The 24,667-nt window shown below is 44.0% G+C and overlaps 1 protein-coding gene and 2 non-coding genes across 4 annotated transcripts in view; 2 read left to right on the forward strand and 1 right to left on the reverse strand.

Annotated features, from left to right (window-relative positions):
• LOC119653731 (NAD kinase-like) overlaps positions 1-24,130 on the reverse strand; it is a 150,671-nt gene extending 126,541 nt beyond the window's left edge. Inside the window, exon 1 of one of the 2 annotated variants that reach the window (XM_038058648.1) lies at positions 23,583-24,130. In XM_038058648.1, the coding sequence (XP_037914576.1) occupies positions 23,583-23,707 (125 nt within the window). In that variant the 5' untranslated portion in view covers positions 23,708-24,130. Of the gene's footprint in view, positions 1-7,292; positions 8,142-23,582 lie in introns of those variants that run through there. The other variant, XM_038058647.1, reaches the window with a different exon arrangement.
• Positions 7,142-7,212, forward strand: Trnag-ccc. The gene has a single exon. It is a non-coding gene; the product is annotated as a tRNA-Gly (tRNA).
• On the forward strand, positions 8,459-8,551 carry Trnay-gua. The gene is made up of 2 exons: positions 8,459-8,495; positions 8,516-8,551. It is a non-coding gene; the product is annotated as a tRNA-Tyr (tRNA).
• Positions 24,131-24,667: the final 537 nt, after the last annotated feature.

The following is a 24,667-nucleotide window of genomic DNA, read 5'->3' on the forward strand; positions in this document are numbered from 1 at the left end:
CGAACCCCATCCCACCTTCCACAAGAAAAAAAAGTGTGGTGGGCGTCGTCCACAACTCCATTGCAAAACGCACAATCCGGAGAACGCGCCTTTCCAATCTTGTGCAGGTAAGACTGAAAACTTCCATGCCCACTTAAAAATTGGGTAAGGAAATAGTCAGTCTCACCATGCTTCCGATCCAGCCACGCACCTAAGTTGCCGATGAGCCGCGCAGTCCATCTGCCTCTAGTTTCATTTTGCCACGAGAACTGCCACTCGTCTAGAGTGCGTTGCCGTTCTTCGCTAGCAAACACCTCCCTTGGCTCATCACTCCCGCGATCAACATCACGGCCGGTTCAGAGACAGTGCGGTCCGCAGACGCCACTCGCAAAGCTCCCCGTCTCTACTTGAGCGAGGCGTTTACGATATACCTCCTTGTTAAGAGCGCCAGCCCATATCTCTGCGCCGTAGAGCAGGACAGACTGCGTTGAACTCATCAGGAGACGTCGCCTGCTAGACGTAGGACCCCCAATGTTTGCCATTAGCCTACTTGACGCCGAAACTCCAGCTGCAGCCTTGTTCGCTGCTGCTTTGATTTGCTCAGAAAAGCTCATCTTTGAGTCAAAAGTCAACCCGTTTACCCGTTTACCGTTGATTTTGACTCGCCGAACGATATGGGACGCAGGGTCGGAATTCTCTTTTTAGTCAGGATGACTACTTCGGTTTTTTTCCAGTGCAAGGTTGAAACCATGAGTATACATCCATCCGCTTAACCATCGCATCAATATGCCGAGTCTGCTTTGCGTCTGTTCGACAGTGCGTCCAGCAACAAGCACTGCGACATCATCTGCATAGCCGACCAGGCGCGACTCTTCTGGCATGTCGAGTTCAAGTAGACTGTCATAGGTAGCGTTCCAGAGGTCCGGCCCTAGAATGGATCCCTGTGCTATCCCCGACGTTTCATAGAGCAGGGAGCGGTTCCTTAGATAGTCCCTCAATATCCGTGAGAGATGTTCGGCACGTTGAAATTATTGTCTAGTATGCCTAGAATATCTTTCCATCTTAGGGAATTAAAGGCGTTTCTGACGTCAAGTGTTACGAGGAGCACCACCCGTCGAGTTCGGCGGCTAAGTGCCTCTGCTCGTCGAACGGTGTCCACGAATTACATGACAGCATCAATTGTCGATCTCCCTGCTCTAAAACCAAACTGCCGGGAAAATAAATCTCCGCCAGCGCGTATCGCTTCAGCTTTTCGAGCACTTTCCCAGCAATGCCAAGCATACATAGTGGGCGGTATGAAGGCGGAAATTTGGGGTCGCCTTTCCTTTTATGGATCAGCGCAAGCCTCGCAACCTTCCAAAGAGCAGGGAAAATGCCCTCTTTCAGGCAAGCGTTGAATGCGCCGAGTAGTAGGTCTGGCCGGTGTTGGAATACCAGTTTGTATACCTCTGCTGGAATACCATCGGGTCCTGGCGCCTTTTTGTTTTTCATAGAGAGGACTGCCAACATATTAGGGCCCGTGTGAAATGCCGCCAAAAACGACATTATTGGTGTAGTGACCGCGGCTGCGCGACGGGAGCGGAATCTCATTCGGCTCTTTCTTAATTAATTTGCTTAAACAATGCATTTAATAGTGTGCAATTGCCTTAATGTTCGCCGCAGATTGCACATTATTGAATGCATTCGGGCGAATTGATCTTGACAAGAGGCGAATGATTTGCCGCATCCGCAGGCGCATGCGCATGTTGCCGCAACATTGCCTAGCGAGTGAGAGAAGCGATGTAGCGGGAAGTGAAGCGGTGCGCGAACAAAAGAACGGGGAGAAGTGAGTTTTTCTGGTGGAGCGTGGGAAGCGGTGCGCGAAAAAGGAAAGAAGCGAGTGAAGCGGTGCGTATGGAGAGAGGTTTTTTCTTTTGAGGAGTGGAGGCGGTGCGGAAGAAAAGAAGAAGGTGGAGGAGTAGTGCGCAGGAGGAGAGGTTTTTCTTTTGGAGCGTTGAAGCAGTGCAGAAGAAAAAGAGAGAAAAGAGGAGGCGAAGCGGCACAGACGACAGAGTGAAAAAAGAAAAGTGACAGTTGGAGGGAAAATAAGTGAAGATTTTTCGGAGGAAAATAGAGGAAACTGACCCAGAAAACTGACGCCGCGTCGTGCTAAACCATAATTCAAGTGTATTTTCAAGGAATTATTCTGAATAAATTCAGGCAGAAGCAAGTAGAGTGCTTTGCTTTGTGGGACGGGATTGCTTGTGATTTTCAAAAGTTGTGGAGAAATTCCGGAAAAATTTTCGTTAGTAGAAAACAAGTTGAGAAACCGGAAGCTTGACGCTTCAGGTATAAAAGGTTTTGTGTTTCCCTATGTGAGGAGCATAGCGTAGTTCTCCATTGGCTTATAACATTGACCCAAGATATTGAAATCGTTCAGTTCTGGGCAGGTTACTGCCATTGCCAGAACTGAGCGATTTAAGTATCTCGAAGGGCAGGTTACTGCCATTGCTAGAACTCAGCGATTTAAATATCTCGAGTCAACGCTATCAGCCAATGGAGAGCAGCGTAATGAAATTGTTTCACGCATTAATGCAACCTGGATGAAGTGGCATTCCCCAACTGGTGTTCTTTGTGATCGACGTATCAGCGCACGTCCCAAATTTAAAATTTACTGCAATGTCGTCCGTCTGCCACTCCCTATAGTTCTGAGTGTTGGCCGACTATAAAGGACAATGAACGGCGTCTTCCGGTAATGGGGACGAAGATGTTGCATTGCACTGGTGGCGTGACACGTTTCGATTACGTCTGAAATGAGAATATCCGCGATCGATATGGGTTTGCATCGATCGTGGAAAAACTGCAAGAGAGGCGTTTTCGAATTCAACAACCAGTATTGATCAGAACATCGAAAGCAATCGTACGCAACCAAAAAGACGGCCAAAACAATGGTGGCTTGATACGCTGGATGGGGATTTAAAGGTCTCGCGATTACATCCTGGTGAGGCATGTCATAGAACAAAATGATGAAACCGATCATCACGAGCCGACCCCGCTTGTGAACTGAAGGCTGAAGAAAAAGAAAAAGATGTGAGGAGCGACGAGTGCACGACAGCTCCGTGTAATATAGCTAAAAATTCCATTGCCCTCTATTTTCTAGAAAGCGATTTAAATAAATCATTTGATGGAAAGCCCTGTGTTGATAATGGTCAACCTCATACGCTTCACGCTCTCAGTTTAATATTATTAGCGAATGAAAACAATTTAACCAACATCAAATATAAAAAAGGGCTGGAGATAATTAGATTCTTCTTGAATGGAATTTTAATATTTCACTGGAATTTCAATTATTCTCGTTAATTATGACGTCAGCATCTGATTTGCATGGCTTTGGAAGCAGTAAACTCGGCGAAATTGCTAAGTTTGAACTGCTATAACTTTGGCGTTAATTGCCTGATTTCCATGAAATTTAGCACATATATACGAAATATTGTCCCCTATGGTACAAAATTCGGAAGACCTAGGATGAATTTAAGGGGGGTTTTTCAGTAAATTTCTAAAATGTAGTAATATACTATTAGTAAGTTTATTTGAGCAGATATCGGAATGGGACATATTTTGAGGCCTAGATTTCATCTAGGCGCACCACCCTGATTTTTTTCGGATTTTTGGGTTGGGTAGTTTCCGAAAATGAGTCCTGTCTCACTTCAAATGCGTACATTTTGACTCCTTACTCACGCACTTTGCAATTCATGCCAAAACTAATCCAATCAGTTTCGGAAAGTACAAATCGAGATCTTTCATTTGATACCCCAGACAACTATATCCGGTGAAAAAAATTTTTTAATCCCCCCTTTGTATGTATGGGGAGCCCCCCTTTAAACTCCACCTAAATTTATGCCACTCACTGTATGCGTGGGATTTCATAGTTCCCATCTGTCCACCAAATTTCGTTCGGATCGGTTTAGCCGTTTTGGAGAAAAATGCGTGTGACAGACAGACAGACATTGAATCGATTTTAATAAGGTTTTGTTTTACACAAAACCTTAAAAACGACAGATTTTGAACAGCTAAGAAACGTGCGGATTCTAGCATAATATATTAATCGTTTCTGTAAGAATTTAAGCAATACGCCTGCTGGATGCCAAGTGTTTCATGTTTTGTCCAAGAACGAATCATCAAGTTAGAGTAACATAAATTGATAAGGATGAATTAATTTTTTACATAATTGTTTTTTTATAAAATTTTTTTTAGAATTTGTTCACCAGCATCAATCTAAGCTCGGAGTGACGACCTGGGTGAGTTATTGTTTTTATTTTTATTGTTATGAAATTTGCTGGAACGATGAATAATGATACGTAAATAGTCTAATCGTAGTTTGAGGACTTCCTCCCTTTCGTATCCTCCTTTCTCCCGCGGAATTTCTAGAAGGGACATCCTCAAAATAAATAACTGGCCTGAGTATGTCGAGGAAGGGTGGGAACCTCAGAGGCGTGCCTCATACAAGATCTGAGGCGGAAGAGACAATAATTGAGACGGTGATTCGTCGGGGATTTTCCCCTCCTTGATCGCGGCACTCGGGTCCGGAGACTTACGGCTCCACGCGCGCGAGAATACTTCGAGCAGATTTCAACTGAAGAATTTGCTCATCCTCCATTTCCACAATCATTGCCGACATTTGGAGCAGTTCCACTAGTCAGCGCAACTGAAATCGAGGAGGCAATAAAACAAATGAAATCGGGGAAAGCAACAGGACCTGACGACATCGCATCTGAGCTCTGGAAAGCGAAGAGCTGGGACCCAACAGTGTGGCTCAGTGAATTCTTTAACCGGGTTATTCAGGAAGGAAGAACACCATCTGACTGGCAAAAAGTACCACTGTTCCAATATGGAAAAAGAAAAGTAGCCCAGCAGAATGTTCAAATTACCGTCCGATCCGGTTACTTTCCCATACCATGAAGATTTTTGAACGCATTCTTGACAACCGTATTCGCGAAATCGTTGAAATAACCGTGAATCAAGCCGGATTTGTCAAGAACTGCGGAACTACTGACGCAATACACGCTGCGCGGTTACTCATGGAGAAACACCGTGAGAAGCATCATCCTCTTTACATTGCCTTTCTGGATCTAGAGAAAGCGTTTGACCGTGTACCACACGAACTCATCTGGTATGCTTTACGACAACACTTCATGCCAGAAGAACTTGTGCACTGGGTTCAATTGCTCTACCACGATCCGAAAAGTAAAGTTCGAAGTATGGCGGGTGTATCAAAACCGCTTCGTGTCTCTGTTGGAGTTCATCAAGGAAGTGCCCTCTCACCACTCCTCTTTGTCCTTGTTATGGACACCGTCACACGGGATATCCAACGTCCTCTACACACTGCTTTATGCTTTCCTAGCATCTGATAGCAAAAATGATCTCGAGCAACTTGTTCAAAAATGGAATGATCGCCTCATGCAACACGGTCTCAGATTGAATTTAAACAAAACTGAATTTTTGACGACCGATCCCCATGAAACAGGTACAATCACTGTCAGCGGCAGTGATCTGCCCAGAACTGAGCGATTTAAATACCTCGGGTCAATGCTATCAGCCAATGGAGAGCTGCGTTATGAAATTGCTTCACGCATTAACGCAACCTAGATGAAGTGGCGTTCCACAACTGGTGTCCTTTGTGATCGACGAATCGATGAACGTCTCAAATCTAAAATTTACCGCAATGTCGTCCGTCTAGTCGCTCTCTATGGTTCTGAGTGTTGGCCGACTATAAAAGACAATGAACGGCGTCTTGCGGTAATGGAGACGAAGATGCTACGTTGCACTAGTGGCGTCACACGTTTAGATCACATCCGAAATGAGGATATCCGCGATCATTATGGGTTGCACCGATCGTGGAAAAGTTGCGAGAGAGGCGTCTTCGATGGTATGGTCACGCAATTCGTGCTAACGAGAATTCTCTTGCCAAGATTGGTCTGAACATCGAAGTCGATGGTAAACGACCAAAAGGCAGACCTAAGCAACGGTGGCTTGATACGCTAGATGGGGATTTGAAAGCCTCGAGATTGCACCCAGATCAGGCATTCGATAGAGCCAAATGGCGAAGCCGATCACGACGAGCCGACCCCGCTTGTGAACGGGACAAAGGCTGAAGAAAAAAAAGTTCGCGTTCTGTTTATCATTCGATAGGCCGTCGCGAAATCCTAATTAACGTCTATTGTAGAATCCGGTGCGGACCCACGCATTGGAATAGACACGTTATTTTGTAGTAATGAAGCGCGAGGGATCAAAGCGCTCAAAGGACCTCCCACATTCCCGAGCCTGGCTACCACAGAGGCGTACAAGAACATGTCGACCGAGCACTTTGATGGAGCTTCAATCTTTGTGGGCGGACCTTCACAGTCAATTTAGCCAATTTGTTTAGACTTTTGGGATAGCTCTGCCCTCTGGGTCGTTATCGGCCACTCAGGATGATCGACCTGATCTCCTATAACCACTCGTATCATTACATTGGTCATTTGAAGTATAAACACAAAAACACAATTGAAACAATCTTGTCAACCATGTTCTATTTGTCTGTAAGTTACAGAGCAACTGGGATCTTCAGACATTTTCCATTAAATATAAACTGGTTTTAGTTGACAGCACACACGCTTTTGCGGTATTTACTGTATATCATTTACTACACATTCCATTTAACCATTAAACTTTAATAGTTCTAGCAGAATTCCAATATTTGCTCGAGCGACTTCCGGGATAACAAGAAAAAATAATAACAGCGACAGAAAATGATCTTTGTCGGACACCGCTTTGTTCTTCAAATTCCTCTGAGATTTCACCTCGATGAAGCCCGTGACATAGTAGAAAAGTTACGAATTGTTTTGTTCATACGGAAAAGGCTAAATCAATTCCATACATGTCCTGGATAATGTGTACATTCCCTAGTTGCAAGGGTGTTCTATGAATAAACCCAAAGAACAATTTCTGTTACGGGTTGTTACGCAAAGGAAACAATCCTCTTTGGATCCCTGAAATTTTTAGCTGTGAATTTTCCACTCAGCTTCTCATTTCCCAAACTGAATAGCGCCCTTCATTTAATGTGGGAAATTATAGGGTTCACTTATTAGATAATTTGAATTTAGCGCACACTTCATTTAGAACTCTCTCAGAGTCACTTTCCGGAGCACTGCTGGTGTAATGGCATCATGCAAGATTCCCATTCTTGAGACCCGGGTTCGATTCCCGGGCAGTGCAACTTTTTTTTTCCTACAACCCACTTTTATGCTTGAACACTCTAATCCCGACACAGTGTCCCACTCCGCTAGTCTACTCACCACCACTCCTTCATCGCTTCCATCTCGTGGTCATCCTTTTGCTGTGAAGCCGTTGACCCCGTTGCACTGTCGCCGCCTTTGGACGTCACTAAACCGTTCACCTGTTTCCTCGACATTTTCTTCGATGCCATGGATGCCGTGGGAACTGCCACCGATTGCTCGCCACTTCACTGAGCCAATCAATCAGGGAAGCTCTTCCCTTCGCACAACACGCACTTCTCCCACAAGCGGACGAAACTGAACTTTTGTCCGACTTTCTCTTTCACAGTATAACCACCGAACTGTCGATGGAAAACAAACAAAACGGGGAAAGCGGTTACAAACTGGATGATTTCAAAGAGAATGGCAAGGGATCCTGCCGCTAGTGGACCAATTGAAGACCTGAAACAGCACAAATACTAGGCACCACGAAGGAATTCTGCGGGCAAATGGTCACTGTCTCAACTAATTCGCGATACGGTCTTAGGGAAAACGGGAGAGGTCTGGACGTGGACCACTACACCACACGGCGCGCCAACGGAACCTCCGAGCACCAGAATACCATAGCCGACTTTTCACCAAGTTCTCTACGTCTCCACCGATACCGACATTGTCCCCACACACGTCACTGGAATCCAGAATCCCAATCGGAATCACTGCACGCGAACACGGCCAAACGGGACAAGGTTTCGCAATGACCAGACCACGCTGCCAGAACACCTGAATCTTTGACAGACACCGCGATGACACCAGACAGCATCCCTCCCGCGACCTCGGCCCGTAACCCTTTCGTGCATCAACGCCCACGAAACACACTCAACGCAGCAGTCGCTTGACCACTTCTGTGCGTACGAGCGTTTGTTTTCCTCGGAATACTTCGTGGTGCAAATTGCCATCTGTAGTGTCCGAGTGACGTTTCTTAGGAACGCAATTCAGCGACTGTCAAACTGTTCTTCGTGCAAAAATGTGCAAGACAGTGTACGAGATTCGTAAGATAGATGGCGTCGGGTTGAGCAGATACAATTTCGCAGCTCGTTTCGAAGAAATTGTGCCCCATTTATCACCGAAAACTGTCGCGTTACCTTTGTTTGAATTGAAAATATTGTAAGAGTAACTAAAGGGATTGATTATTAATAAATTCTGATTCCGTTATTGTTAAGTGGTGACTTAAACAAACGGTACTTCACCCTTCGATAGCTCAGTTGGTAGAGCGGTGGACTGTAGAGGCATAAGTAAATGTAGATATCCATAGGTCGCTGGTTCAAATCCGGCTCGAAGGATGTTTCTTTTTTGCCTCGCTCCACATGTCAAACAATGGCGAAAATAACATGCTGAAATTTCTTAGAGGTGTTTTTCATTCAAAAACTAATTTTGGAGCATATTTTATATAGAATAAGATATGTAATTTCAATTTTTGAAAAAAGTAGCCATCAAGAAACCTTCGGAGAACAACCATAATAAAAAACAAGTCGGGAAACCGGAAGCTTCGCGCTTATAAAAGGTTTTGTGTTTCCCTATGTGAGGAGCATAACGTAGTTCTCCATTGGCTGGTAGCATTGACCCGAGATATTTAAATAGTTCAGTTCTGGGCAGGTTACCACCATTGCCAGAACTCAGCGATTTAAATATCTGGAGGGGCAGATTACTGCCATTGAAAGAACTGAGCGATTGAAATATCTCGAATCAATGCTACCAGCCAATGGAGAACTGCGTAATGAAATTGTTTCACGCATTAATGCATCCTGGATGAAGTGGCATTCCCCAACTGGTGTTCTTTGTGATCAACGTATCAGCGCACGTCCCAAATCTAAAATTTACTGCAATGTCGTCCGTCTGTCACTCTCTATAGTTTGAGTGTTGACTATAAAGGACAATGAACGGCGTCTTGCGGTAATGGGCATGGAAATGTTGCATTGCACTGGTAGCGTGACACATTTTGATCACGTCTAAAACGAGAATATCAGCGATCGATATGGATTTGCACCGATCGTGGAAAAACTGCGAGAGAGGCATTTTCGATGGTGTGATCACCTAATTCACGCTAATGAGAATTCAACAACCAATATTGGTCAGAACATTGAAGTCAATGGTAAGCAACCAAAAAGCCGGCCAAAACAATGGTGGCTTGATACACTGGATGGGGATTTAAAGGTCTCGCGATTACATCCTGATCAGGCATTTGATAAAATAAAATGACGAAACCGATCACGACGAGCCGACCCCGCTTGTGAACTGAAGGCTGAAGAAAAAGAAAAAGATGTGAGGAGCGACGAGCGCACGACAACTCCGTCCTCTATTTTCTAGAAAGCGATTTAAATAAATCATTTGATAGAAAGTCCTGTATTGATAACAGTCAACCTCATACGCTTCACACTCTGAGTTTAATATTATTAGCAAATGCCAAGAATTTAACCAACATCAAATATAAAATAAAAAGTCGAGAAACCGGAAACTGAGCGCTTCAGGTATGAAAGGTTTTGTTTGCTTCTTCTGCGAGTATATTTGAGTGTAGAACTATCCCATTTGTGCGTAGCTCGTTATGTATTACGTTGTTGCAAATGAAATGGCCGTTTTGGTGCTACAATTTGAAACGACTGTAAAGCTTACAAAAATTTAATTTCATTTAATCAAAATAGGTGCCAGTCGATTCAAAACATTTCTCCCAGCGAGATTCAAGAGCATGTATACCAGTTTGGTAGAAGTCCAACTGTTGGGTGTTGATAAATTCGTCGGAGGCAATTTTGACAGCCTCTTCGTTCCTAAATTGTTTTTCCGCCAAAAAATGATCCAAATGCTTAAAAAAAGTGGTAGTCGGTTGGCGAAAGGTCCGGTGAATATGGTGGATGAAGCAGAGTCTCATACTGCAATTCGTTCAACTTTTGAACTATTTTTCTGGATACATGGGGTCGTGCATTGTCTCGTTAAGGAGTATCACTAATCTCGGGCGTTGTATATTCAATTTTTGGTGCATTTTCTCGAGTTGGGCACAGTATTTCTGTGCATTTATCGTTTTGCCAGGTGCCAAAAAAGAATAGTGGACAACTCCAGCTGTAGACCACCAACCAGTCACCATTACCTTCTTCGGGTGGAGGCTCGGTTGCGGCATATGCTTCGGTGGCTCATTAGCATCTAGCCATTGCGCTGATCGGTGACGATTGTCGTATAAAATCCACTTTCATCACATGTTACTATTCTGTGCAAAAAGGGATCGCTTCTATTGCGGGACAGTAAAAAACTGCAAATTTCCATTCGATCCATGTTTTGCTCCGTATGGGCATGTGAAACCCATTTGTCGTGCTTTTTCACTTTTCCAAGTTATTGCAAGTGCCGGGAAACTGTCGAATAGTGTACGCCCAATTTCTCTGCAATGTCTCTCATAGACTGACGTGTGTTGGATTCAACTAGCAAAGGCATCTCGTCGTTGTCAGTCGATGTTCCTCGATGTCCACGTGGCTCAATTTGAAGGTTTACGGCGCCTGACCGGAATTTTTCGAACCACCGGCGTGTGGTTCATTCGCTTACCGTATCAGATCCAAATGCGCTGTTAATGTTCCTGGTCTCCTCCGTTGCTTTATGACCGAGTTTGAACTCATATAGAAAAAGTGTACGTTCTTGGCTCTTTTCCATCCTTTTTTCCTTTATATTCACTGTTATCACAACGATGGTCAAAACTGAAATGACTCTTTGATTAAATGTAGGAGTATCTATACTTCATTATCCGACACCAACAGCGCCAACTGGTGGTGGTTTGATACAGCAAAATCGCAACCAACTAACTTCACTTGATTGCCAAATCGGTCATTTCATGTGCAACAACCTAATATATGCATTTAGCATGTCAGATTTAGTACTTCGGGTTGTCAATTTACACGGTAAGGACACCTTTGAGCTACTGTAACTTTGTTACTAATAGTACGATTCTAATCAAACTTGGGGATAATATGCATCGTATTATATTTTATACTATACTTTTATAACTCTGGGATAAACTTAAGGGGGGTTTTACTCAATTTTCCCAAAAATATGATAATATACTATTATTAACTTGATTTGAGCAGATATCGATATGGAGAGTATTTTGAGGCGTGGGCACCATATAGAGGCAGCTTCATGAATTTTTCAGATTTTTCGGTTGAGTAGTTTCTGAGAATGGGTCCGTTAAAGAAATCATCACTTTCCACCCCTCCCACTCTCCGCCTTTCTAACAAATCTCAAAATTAATACCGGCTTCGGAAAGTACTAATCGAGACCTTTCATTTGATACCCCACATGGCCATATTCGGTGAAAAAGATTTGTACACCCCCCTTTTACATGTATTGGGGACTGAATGAAGTTAATTTTTTATGTCTTATTTATGGGACATTATGTTGTAGGATGTCTAGGATTTGCGAAAGAGTACGTTGGAGGATCAACGGCTGAATGAAATTTCCATGGAGAACAACCATAATAAAAAAAAATCGACGAAATGTCAAGAAAGGAAGAAGAGCTGACTATGTTTGAGCGCAGCACAAAAATGCGTCGCTCACCACAACGACCAACGAAGTGGCAGCGAGAGCTGAAATACCTGATGTGACACCGGGGCGACCAAATACAGTACAAGTCTTATCAAGTGGCGCGACTGACCTTGCGGGGATGGCAAGTCCAATACCCTGTAGTTTCCCTGTTCCGGAAAAAAACTCAGTTAGAATCGCTAGTCCTGAGTAGATGGATTCGGACATGAATCGAATGTAAGTGCAGTCGACCGTCCCAGTCAAGCTTGAAGACGAAAGGCTCATCAGGAAACACGCGGCAGTGGTGAAGCGTATGTAGTCGATAACGTTCCTCCAGAAGAACGTCAGAAAAGGCATCAAAAATGGGCTGATAGAACTGAAGGAACTACTGGACCGCATACTCTTCTACAGGCGAACGTAGAGAGCAGCGGAAGACGCGTGGAAAGCAGAAACAGCCGAATTTCCCGCTGAGAACACTGCAAGAGACAAACGAATCGCAGATAGCCCACTGCAAAGCAAACTGAGGAAAAAAGCGGAAAGAGGACATGCCTGAAGGAGAGAAATAGTTTCCGGGGCCCGAAAAAAGAAGGCAAAAAACGATAAAAGGAAACAACTGGCTACGCTGCCAGAAATCCGTTTGTCCACAAATAAGGAGGCTACGAACTAAAAGCCAATAATAGAAAAGGCGAGGAAGCGAAGAAGAACTAGACCGTCGGCTCTGCTCATTAAGTCGATGGAAGGCAAGACATTTCCGGAAGTCCTTGGTGAAATCCGCATACGATGAAACCCGAAGACAACGGAGCAGAAGTTTCTTCCATACCGAAAACGAAAGGTGGCGGAGTCCTTGTCGAACTAGGCCCGAACACAAGGAGCAAGAGTACGTTCTGCGAAGCGATCAAGGGGTTACTTTGTGAAAAGGCTCTCGTTTCTAGTCTAAAACATATGTGCTCTCTAGAAATTCGAGATCTTGACTGCCTCACAGAAAAGATTGAAATGTTGGAGGCCATAAAACGTCAATGTCCAGAGATAACCAATGCCCGGAGAGGTACCACCTCTTGTGGCCAAAAACTCGGTATAGTGGAAGTCCCCTTGCTGCAAGGTACTCGACAGGAGTACAGTATGCAATCAGGCAGGTCACCAAGCGAAGACCTGCAATGGAAGCGAAAGTTGCGCTTCATACGGGGATCGTGGCGCTTCTGGTGAGAGCGCTGGGTGCGTTCAACGCTTGCTTGAAGGAGGGGATTTTTCCTTGTCACTGGAAGATAGCGAGACTCGCGCTGATCAGCAAAAGGAGGCCCGAAGCAGACGGCAGCTTCGGCATACCGAATGCTGTGTATGCTTAACACAACCAGGATAGTGCTCGGAAAGCTCATCAGGAGTAGACCCGCTGAAGCGATCCGCGCTACCGGAGACTTATTCTCAAGGCAGTTTGGGTTCCGAACAGGGAGATCCACGGTGGATGCTGTTATGAAGGTCGTAGATGCGGTTCATGGAGCCGAGGCACACAGCCGTCGATCTCTACGGATAGTGCTCCTCATAACGATTGATATCAGAAATGACTTCAATTCCGTAAGATGGACAAATATGCTAGGCACATTAGAAAACTCATTTGACGTGCCAAGTTATCTCTTGCGGATATTCAGGGATTATATGAAAGACCGCTCCTTGCTCTATGAGACGCTAGAGCGCCAGAGGAGGATGGAGATTGCGTCGGGAGTAGCACAGAGATCCATCCTATGGCCGAAACGTTTCCTACGATAGTCTGCTAAGATTCGACATGCCAGAAGATTCGCGCCTGGTCGGTTAAACAGGCGCAAAAAAGACTTGGGCATATTGATATGACGGGTAAGTGGATGGATGACTACTCTTGTTTTCAGCCTTGCGCTGAAAAAAACGAAGTAGGCATCTTGATCAGAAAGAGAATCTCGGCCCTGCGTCCCACATCGATCGGCCAGTTGACTATAGAGTCGAAACAAGTAGTTAAATACCTTGGTTTAATGTTCAACTCGAAGATGAGCTTCTTCGAGCAAATCAAAGCAGTAGCGGACAGGGCTGCAGCTGGAGTCTCGGCCTTGAGTTGGCTAATAGCGAATGTATATATATCTACTAGGAGACTTTTTCTTATGGGAGCAATGCAGTCCGTTATGCTCTATGGCACGGAGATATGGACTGATACCCTTGACAAGGAGATGTCTCGTAAGCGCCTTGCTCAAATACAAAGACGGAGAGCTTTGCGAGTGGCGTTCTCTTATCGCACTGCCTCAGAACCGGCCGTCCGCAGGTAAATAGTAATAACGTCGCTCATATTGACAACTACATAATAAAGAAAACGAATATTGAACTGACCAATAACGAAATAAAGTTGTTAAATAACGTTCTTGCGTTCGCGGTACCAGCAACTAAGGTTGTCGACGAAACCGTGGTTAACATCGAGGGAGGTATAAAATTGTCGGATAACGAAACTAAGGATGAAAATCATTCGGAATAACGCGACGCTAAAAATTTGTAAACACGATTTAAAAACAATACGCGAACTTCGTGATAAACCGCTATATTTTCTCAAGGCGGACAAGGGGGGGCAACGTTGTCGTTATGGAAGAAGATAAGTATGACCAGGCTGTTTTTCGAAAACTGGAGATTGAAAACTTCTTCGAATTGCGGAACAACATGAGTTTACACTAGAGGTAGAAAAGGATGGGGCTCTACCCTTCCTAGATCTGAATATCGTCAATTCTAGCGGGAAGCTTTAGTTCGAGATATACCGTAAGCCTACAGCAGCGCAGAGAATGATACTAGCAACTGCACACCATACATTTTCCCAAAAAATGGCTACCTATAATTCCATGATTCACCGACTGATCTCATACCCTCTTTCGGAATACGGTTTCAATAAGGAACAACAGCATATTATTGACACTGCTATTAAGAATGGGTATAATCCTCAGACTATTGAGAAACTGATCGAAAGGAAAATCAACACTATTTTCGCAGCAGAAGGGAGGGAGGAAAAAAGCGGGATCTACTGAATAGCAGCGACTGCAATAAGATATATATAGCACAGACTAAACGCCTGATAACGACAAGATTTAACGAACATATCAAGGAAGCGAGAAGTAGTGTTCGGAAACAAAAGTCGTGCATAAGATCCTCAGTGGCAGCGCACATAGTCGAAGAAGCCCATACCATTCAACGGGAAAATCTTGAGCTCTTGCGTCGTACAAACCGAACGACAACCTTGGACCCTTGGGAAAATTTAGAAATTTTAAGAGAAGACGCCACGCGGTTATTAAACACAGATTCAGCTAACTGCCCATCAAAATTAATACATTATAAAAAAAAATTTGAAATTAATTTAAAAAAATAGTGAAAAAATATAAAAGAACCGTATAATAGCAATAGCTTTGTAGTGATGAAGGGGGTAAGTTGCTCCCGAAATATATATCTACATTAAAAATAAAAAACTAACTCCGCCATGCTATTAACATAGTATGCTGGTCCCAAGCCCAGGTAAAGGAGGAGGGTTTGAGGCAACGTACTCTGTACTATCCTCAGTAAAACAAAAATAAAATGCTGAGATCAGGAAAAGAGATAAATAGAGTATAGTTGGGGTTATTCTACTATGCTAAATCCTACCTGATCTCTCTTGGTGACAGGCCCCGCGACAGGTCGACCAAGAAAATGCATAGAATGTCGTTACAAACATGATGATCGGACTAAGTCACAGGCCTCGGAGAAATGCTAGGGCGTCAACCTCAGTCGACGCGGCAGGACGGGCCCCGGTCCTATCGAAAAATGGGCAAGGGTTCTTGACGCATGGACGGCGTCAGGACGTAAGCAAGTTAGTCCGCACACAACAAACAAAACAAATACGTGTCTGCACGCTAAATGTTGGTACCCTAACTGGAAAGACGGAGGAACTCGCAAGAGTCCTTCGGAAAAGGCGCATTGACATCTGCGCTCTGCAAGAAACCCGATGGTCTGGTGCCAAAAGCTGCGACATTGAACGCGAACGCGGTAAAAATCGCTACAAACTTCTCTATTTTGGTAACCCACACACTCAATATGGTGTTGGCATTGCCATCTCAGAGGGTTTCCGTGATGCCATTAACGAAGTCGAACGATTTGATGATCGGCTGATGAAGCTCACCATTATATCAGCTGATCGCACTATTCACTTCTTCACCGCGTATGCACCACAGACAGGTCGACCTGATGCCGAGAAAGATGCCTTCTGGCAACTTCTCGATGAAAAGACTTGTCACGTGCCTGCTGACGATTACATAATCATTGCCGGCAACCTTAATGGTCATGTGGGTGAAAAGGCAGATGGTAACAGGTGCCATGGGGGAAAGAGGTTCGGAGCGCGCAATGAAGATGGCGAGCGTATAATCGATTTTGCGGACACCCATGACCTTGTACTTATGAATACATGGTTCATCAAACGATTGTCTCATCCTCCCACATTTTATAGTGGGAACAATAAAACGCAAATCGACTATATTCTCATAAGACGCCAACACTTTACCACTGTCACTGATTGCAAAGTCGTTCCCTATGAGACCATCGCACCTCAACATCGGCCGTTGATTGCCGTCCTGCGAATTAAGCCACCGATAAAACAGCGTGAGGAACGCACTGGCCCGCCGCGCATTAAATGGTGGCGATTTGGTGAGAAGAAAGAAGAAACGGTCTCACTCATACGATTGCCGACCATTACGAATGTGGAAGAATCATGGAACCACATGAAAGACACGATCCACAAAGCGGCCTCTGCAATCCTCGGGGTCACCAAGCCGGGTAAGCGCTACATCAACCGAGATACTTGGCTTTGGAATCATGATTTTCAAATGAAGGTCCGTGAAAAGAAACGCCTCTACCACAAATTCCTCGACGATAAAACGCCTGCTAATTGGCAAATTTATAAGAATGCCAACCGGGAAGCAAAGAAAGCGGTCGCTGTCACCCGAGCAAACCATTTCAAAAATCTTTACGATAAACTGGACACTCGGGATGGCGAGAGAGATCTTTATCGACTTGCTAAAAGCCGTGATGAACGCACACAGGATATCGAAAATTTCTGTTGTGTTAATGATAAGAACGGTACTTTGCTTACCAACCGTCGAGCCGCAACGGATAGATGGCGAGAATACTTCGAGCAGATTTCAACTGAAGAATTTGCTCATCCTCCACTTCCACAATCATTGCCGACATTTGGAGCAGTTCCACCAGTCAGCGCAACTGAAGTCAAGAAGGCAATAAAACAAATGAAATCGGGGAAAGCAACAGGACCTGACGACATCGCATCTGGGCTCTGGAAAGCGAAGAGCTGGGACCCAACACTGTGGCTCAGTGAATTCTTTAACCGGGTTATTCAGGAAGGAAGAACACCATCTGACTGGCAAGAAAGTACCACTGTTCCAATATGGAAAAAGAAAGGTAGCCCAGCAGAATGTTCAAATTACCGTCCGATCCGGTTACTTTCCCATACCATGAAGATTTTTGAAAGCATTCTTGACAACCGTATTCGCAAAATCGTTGAAATAACCGTGAATCAAGCCGGATTTGTCAAGAACTGCGGAACTACTGACGCAATACACGCTGCGCGATTACTCATGGAGAAACACCGTGAGAAGCATCGCACTCTTTACATTGCCTTTCTGGATCTAGAGAAAGCGTTTGACCGTGTACCACACGAACTCATCTGGTATGCTTTACGACAACACTTCGTGCCAGAAGAACTCGTGCGCTGGGTTCAATTGCTCTACCACGATCCGAAAAGTAAAGTTCGAAGTATGGCGGGTGTATCAAAACCGCTTCGTGTCTCTGTTGGAGTTCATCAAGGAAGTGCCCTCTCACCACTCCTCTTTGTCCTTGTTATGGACACCGTCACACGGGATATCCAACGTCCAGCGCCCTACACACTGCTTTATGCAGATGATGTTTTCCTAGCATCTGATAGCAAAAATGATCTCGAGCAACTTGTTCAAAAATGGAATGATCGCCTCATGCAACACGGTCTCAGATTGAATTTAAACAAAACTGAATTTTTGACGACCGATCCCCATGAAACAGGCACAATCACTGTCAGCGGCAGTGATCTGCCCAGAACTGAGCGATTTAAATACCTCGGGTCAACGCTTTCAGCCAATGGAGAACTGCTTGATACGCTGGATGGCGATTTGAAAGCTTCGAGATTGCACCCAGATCAGGCATTCGATAGAGCCAAATGGCGAAGCCGATCACGACGAGCCGACCCCGCTTGTGAACGGGACAAAGGCTGAAGAAAAGAAGAAGAAGAAGAAGATTGAAAACTAAAAATCGTAGTTTGGAGGAAGCTACTTATCTATCAAATTTAGGCTAGAATACAAATAGCAGACAAATATTTTATCGCTCAATGGGCCGGTTTCCTAAGCCCTTCACCTTCAGTCCTACCTTCTTCCAATCCCTAACTATCGCCACCCGCCTCTCCACCGCCGTTACCAACGTTCATTTAAACATGCTCGTTCAGCTGCTCAGCTATTTCGTCCCCTTTGACTTGATTTCGATGGACTCGGGAATGGGATTACAAAGATCATCTCCTGAAGCCAATTGTTCATTAAACTGAAAAATTAGTCCCAACAAGGAAGAGGTAAATCTACATCCTAGTTTCGATTTTCTTTGAAAAAAGAAGTAACCAATTTGCTTTTAAGTTTAAAAATACAACAAGAAACTACAAAATCGGTTGGCTTATTTTATTGGGTACTTCGACAATTTGCATAATTGTAAAAATAGAAACATATTCTACACACAACAGCACCGGTCGACAAAATAAGTCCAAAATTCATAAATATTTCATTCATGAGTTATTTTAAATTTATACGAAGAACGTAAGTGTTTATATTTAGATTTAGGTTTTCTGAATGAAGTTTAAAAATACTTAGTCATGAGAAACTCACTGAATAAAAGCACAAAGATAACAATCTTTGTAAGAACATACAACAACGCATTATAGCATGTTTACTGGAATAAAAGGAATCAAAGGTAAATAAATTCTTACAGAGGGAAAGGGCTGAAGCAATAGGGGGGGATTAACACCCCCAAAGTGCAATAAAATGTCGATTTATCTACATCATAGTATTAAGGTTAAATTTTATATATTTCGCTCGTGTGATTATAACAACATGTTTCCTCTGTAGCCAGACACTTTGGGCAATGGCAGGGCCTGCCAGACCAGCTGCTTGTGGCACAAAGTGCGCATTTTAGTTTCTAAAAAAAATGGTCGTCTTTACACCAATAAAATCATAATAACTGAAAAACAACGATAGCAAGAGCATTGTGTAATGATAAGAGTGGATATTGTTGCAGTCTCACGTGCAACGGCCTCAGAACCGGAAGCATCAGTTTTCTTGAAACAATTGGTGGTGGGGTCGAATCCGGGTAGGTCATAGTTAAGTTATCGGGCCGCTTCAACACGGTAACTTTCGGAGTTACTGTGGAAGACATTGTCGCAACGCCTGCGCAGTCACGTGCGTCCAATGCAGGAACACCCTGATGACTGGGGCTGGGCTCTGGAACTCGACAGTCCGGACATACGGGCTTACGAGTGTTCAGGCGCCCGCAACCGAAACAAAAGACTTTGGGATCCTCCCAACATTCTTCAAACAAATGTTCAATCTGCCGACAATTCCAGCAGACCAAGTCCAAATCACGATCCTGAATCTCAGTCTGAGGATTACCTGAGATGTTCTTTATGTCAACACTCTCTTCAGATTCAGCAGAATAGCTGTATAATTGGTGAGAGAGCCAGCTTGAGAGACGCTCCTCTAAAATTTCGCTCTGCTGCACTACCTTACGCAGCTTGCGAACCGTACTAGCCGGAACATAGAGAAGTTGCCTCTGAACGTCGGGTCTCAACCCACGATGTAGCAACTCTACCAATTTGTCTTCCGTTAAGGAATTTTCTAGTCTATTGGCTAGCGACCGCACAGCTTTATAGTAACTGTCGAAATCTTCGGATGGACCTTGCATGCGCTCCCTCATCAGTTCAAGGATATCCCAGTCATCTAGAGAATCCTTAAACTCATGGCGAAGAGCCTCACGAAAAGAAGTCCACTCGATTCGTCCGACAGACTAGTGGTAGTCCCAGTACCAATCTGCTGCTCTGTCTCCGAAAAGGGTGTGTACATAAGTACACAGCAGGCCGAAATCCCCCTGTAAGGTTGTGTTGGTCAAAGCCTCCACGCGGAACAGGAATTGGTTGATGGGCAAAGTTTTCGATGTGCCATCAAAAATCAAGTTCCAGGATGCCAAAATTGAATAAACACGATCCGCTGATTTTGTATTAAACGGTCGTGCCTGGCATCCATACGGCGAATCGTCCTCGTCAGAATCAGTAAAGTCATACATATAGTCGAGTCCGGATCTGCCGTCATGTCGTTGAAAATTCTCGGATCCGGACCTGTCGTCAAGTCCGTAAAAACCAATGTCACGTCTATGGTCATGTATGTAAAAATTCTCTTTATTCTGTCCATAGTCACGTCTGTCTTCAAAATGCACTGCACGAGTTGAAGCAGGCTGATGTTGAGCTGCCTGATGCACTGAGTGCGTATTCGGGTTCGAGGGATCAAACCGCTCAAAGGACCCCCCCCCCCGCATTCCCGAGTCTGGCTAGCACAGAGGCGTGCAAGAACGTGTCGACCGAAGACTTGGATGGAGCTCCAATCTTTGCAGGCGGACCTTCACGGTCAATTTAGCCAATTTTTTAGGTTTCTGGGATAGCGCTGCCCTCTAGGTCGTTGTCGGCCACTCAGGATGATCGACCTGATCCTTCTATTTCCACTCTTATCATTACAATTGGAATAAATCGTCCTGGCTATGATTTATTCACTCTAGAAAACAAATGTTTATTTGTAAAAAGACTGTAAGCTGTGTAGAAGTAATAACTTTCCAAATACAAAAATTGTGTTTTTCAACCCCAGGACTTTAATGTTTAACTCACTTTCCTTCGAACTTTTACGTACACAATGTATTAACTTTGTGGCAAAAAAAATTCACTTCGCTTTCGCAACTGTAACTGTCGCGTACTACGGAAATTCCCTCGGACCCTCTTTTCCATAAAAAACCTTCCCTGTGTGAGCTATCCGTCCGATATGTGTACATTTTTCAAACTCTGTAATTGCCTGATGGACCGCTCTGCCAACTTCGATATTATTTTTCGCGTTGTCGCTCGTACCACACGTAGTACGTAACATTTGCGGAGCTCGACATCTACTTTCACTCTCTGATCCCGAGACTATTCCGGTTCTACAACACCTTACAGTTTGGACCCTTTGGCTCCGCCTCCTTCTTTAGTTTAAGTTAAGGCATTTACTGCTCCTTCCTCTGAGGACAATATCTCACTAGGAATTTACTTTCTGTGTATTGTATTTAATTAAATAAATAAATAAATACATAAATGCGCGGAAAGTATAATTGGAGAGATGGCCAAGTCGAAAGGTAACTGATGCAGTTGTTTCCGCAATTGTAAATATACAAAAAAACTGCTGAGGAAGACTGGAAGCACCAAGCATAGTTGTTAGTCGGTGCGGACTTCGACTGCATCCTTTTTCACTCTGACACTCACACGGCTGAACAGGAGCGGAATAACCGCCTCCGTACAGGGGTAAGAAAAAATAGAAGTTACGCTTTCTTGTTCTTCAGGTAATGTCAAATATCTCCAACTTCTTCAGATGGTAGTTCAACTTACAGTCTATCTTTCGGGTATATCCTTGGTTAGAACAATAGTGCGAGGCTTTAGTTCATACCTCCCCATAAGCACGATTGACTGCTCCGTCCCTACTAAGGTCGTCCAATTTAAATCTCTCAACTGTTCTTCCTCCTTCCAAATCCATGGGAAGGTTCCAGCCTAAAAAGTGGCAAAAGTCCAGTAATAGTCAATGTATAACCTTGGGTTGTCTTCATCATTATAGAATTGGTACCCTGTTACGTTGATATAAATTTCCTGGACGCTTTTGAATTTCTAATATTCCAATTTGTAATTAAAATTCTAAATTTCAAATTTGAAGGGAAATATGTCCGTGTGACACCCTGTTCTGCTTTGGTGGGGGAATTGGTTATTTCGGGAAGAAAGAAAGAAAAAAGAAGAAGAGGAAAAAGGTGACAAGTGCGAAGTGTGTCATGCACTTTTTTTTTCTTAGGTTGGGATATCGAAAATTGTAAGGATGGGAGATAATTGGTTGCCCGGGGAAAAGTTGACGAATAGTAACCTCCGCCAGATCAAAGCCACTTAAATGTAAAAAGGGAATCAGGAAGCGTCAGTCCTCCCATGTTTAAATAGGGTTCCCCCTGGGGTGGGTTGCCGCAGGGCCACCAATTCATCTGCCACCCCCCACCCCCCTCCCCATGAAGATGAAAGGAAGGCGGGGACCGCTTGTCGGGTAGATGTCCGAATCGGCTCAGAGCTTATCCTTCCCCGTCCATTCTCTGCGCGTTACGTTTCTGTGAGTTACTCCTCTCTCTTATTAGGCCGTTTGGCATTTTAGCTCCTTTTGGAATGAAACTTTTGGTGGTATCACTCCGCGTCGAGATGTCATGTCTCTGAGAGAGTAGTTTACCGTGGGTGGATTTTGTTTTGTTGACTCCTGAGTCAAGGTACGCGATTAAATCTCTGTGTCCCGTATCTCGCCGAACTGCTAACATTCGGGTTAGCTCCAGCACGTATCGTCCAGTTCCATATATTATCTGGCGCAGTCGGTATTCACGACTGGCAAACCTGTTAGGGGAGTTTGGTTGGTTGACAGCCTTGGTGACCGTGTTCGTGCCAAGGTGACGCAACGCTGGACTTTCATCGTAAAAAGTTGCGTAAATTGCAGATATTACATATTGTCTTAATCTGGACTAAGTAAATAAAATAATGAAAGGTGATCTAGACCTGCGCGGGGATTGACTGCCGGAACATTGGTTTTACGCGGTTAGCCTCTGTGAAAGTCCGGGGAGGAGCTTTGATAAAAGGAGGGGATGAAGGAGGGGGGGAGGTGTGATGGTTGAGAGGAAAATTATTGTCCGAGAGGAGAGCCGGCCCTGACACGTAGTACCTCTGCTCGCGTAACAATGCATTGCGTTTAGTGAGATTTTTTATCAGCTGGTTAGGATGGGACAGCCACTTTTTCAGTCTGACGCGCGACAACTTGATCATGTGCGGAATTATGGGGCAAACCCCGGAAAGGTCGTACAAAAGAGAGTTTTGTTGAAATTTTAGGTTTAGACTTCTGTATTTGGCCGTGCATTACCTGAGTATCGTCCTTTCAAAGCGTTCAAGGGCTTCTGCTACGTTCGGTGACATGATAGCCCATGCTGAGAAACCATAGGTCAGGATTGGACGAATAAGAGTTTTATATAAAAGGGTTTTAGTGGCAGGGAACAGGGTCCGGGATGAGATGAGGTTTTTTAAGGCAGCTGAGGCCTTAGAGGCATTGGCAATAGCAGATCTGACGTGAGGGTTGGATTTGAGTTTATTGTTGAAGGAGATTCCCAGGTATTTAATCTTTGATTTCAGCTTGAGTGTGTGGAATATTCAAGCTTACATGAGGAAGCATCTTTAGAAAACGTTCGGAAATATAGTGCAAAGTTGTAGTAACTCAATTCTAATTCAAAACTCTCCAGGGAGCACAGTGAATATTTTCATAGGAAAACATAGATACAAAGTAGATCTCATTCTGGGGGAACTTTTAGACTATTCATCACTACGATCATTGAAGGACAATAAAATAGTCAGGAGCCAAGACTCACCAATCGTTGTACAGTTTTATATTTTCATGACCACACAATTTGCTCAAAACTTACCGAAATTGATGTGCTTTATCGCGCAACTCAGCTACTCGACTTTTCCGCAATGGTGCCGGGGAAGCCCCGGGAGATTCTGATTCAGCGACTATCGCGCGCGCCAAAATCAAATCTTCCTCTTTCATTTCAAAATATTTTCGAAATGGAACTATCTGTAAATATGCTGGAACCACAAAACTAGCACCAGAATTATTCCTGCTTTAAGTAAATAAACAATCACAAATTTTCACTGAGCTAGAACGATTTTTTGGACTGAATTTAAGTAAAAGATATTCAAGGTTTCACTACGTAACGAATGCAATACTAAAGGTTTGGTGTTAAAGAATGGAAAACTTTGAAAATGTCACTTTTTCCAGAAAATACAATAGACCGTGGTTTTTACCGATAAATTAATATTGAATTGCGAATGTAATGAAAATATGATATTACTCGAGATGAGAAACCGAAAATATAAACACTACGAGGGTATGTGCAAGCATTTATTAAAAATTCGTAGCGAATGCGCACGTTTTTAAAAATAAACTGGGAACAGCGATTGAGTGTCGATGCGTGTATAGTGGATCGCTCAGTTGCGGCATTTTGAATGCTAACTAAAGTGCTTTTGGTGAAATTATGCGTTGAGAACGCCAAAGGTGGGAAACCATTCATATCTGTACATATGTAACCGCGTACTTGGACGTCTAGCACGGGCTGGAGCTGTAATTACATGTATGAGTGCCGAGATGGAAGCATGTACATATGTATCAAGATTTGCTGGAGGCTGTTTGGAGCACTTTAAACGAATTATCGGCGGCTCTGAAGTGCTAGAGAAAAAAATGTAAACTAATGATTGTCGTCGTTTTAAAAAGGAATAATAAGTGTTCAAAAATGCGAAGCATTCGATCTTCAGACTTAACCACACTCAGACTGCACGCAGTTCACTTATATTCACCAAGGAAAGCAAACGTTTCAAACGTTTAATATTATTGACTGAGGTGACTTATGCATTTTTTCGAATGGAATATGAGAGTTAGGAGCAGAAATTCATAGGAAATGTTAGAGCCACTTGGGACTTACCCATAACTTCTTAGAGATTCGAGCAAAGT

The sequence above is a fragment of the Hermetia illucens genome, chromosome 4 (assembly GCF_905115235.1).
Source record: "Hermetia illucens chromosome 4, iHerIll2.2.curated.20191125, whole genome shotgun sequence".
Taxonomy (NCBI): domain Eukaryota; kingdom Metazoa; phylum Arthropoda; class Insecta; order Diptera; family Stratiomyidae; genus Hermetia; species Hermetia illucens.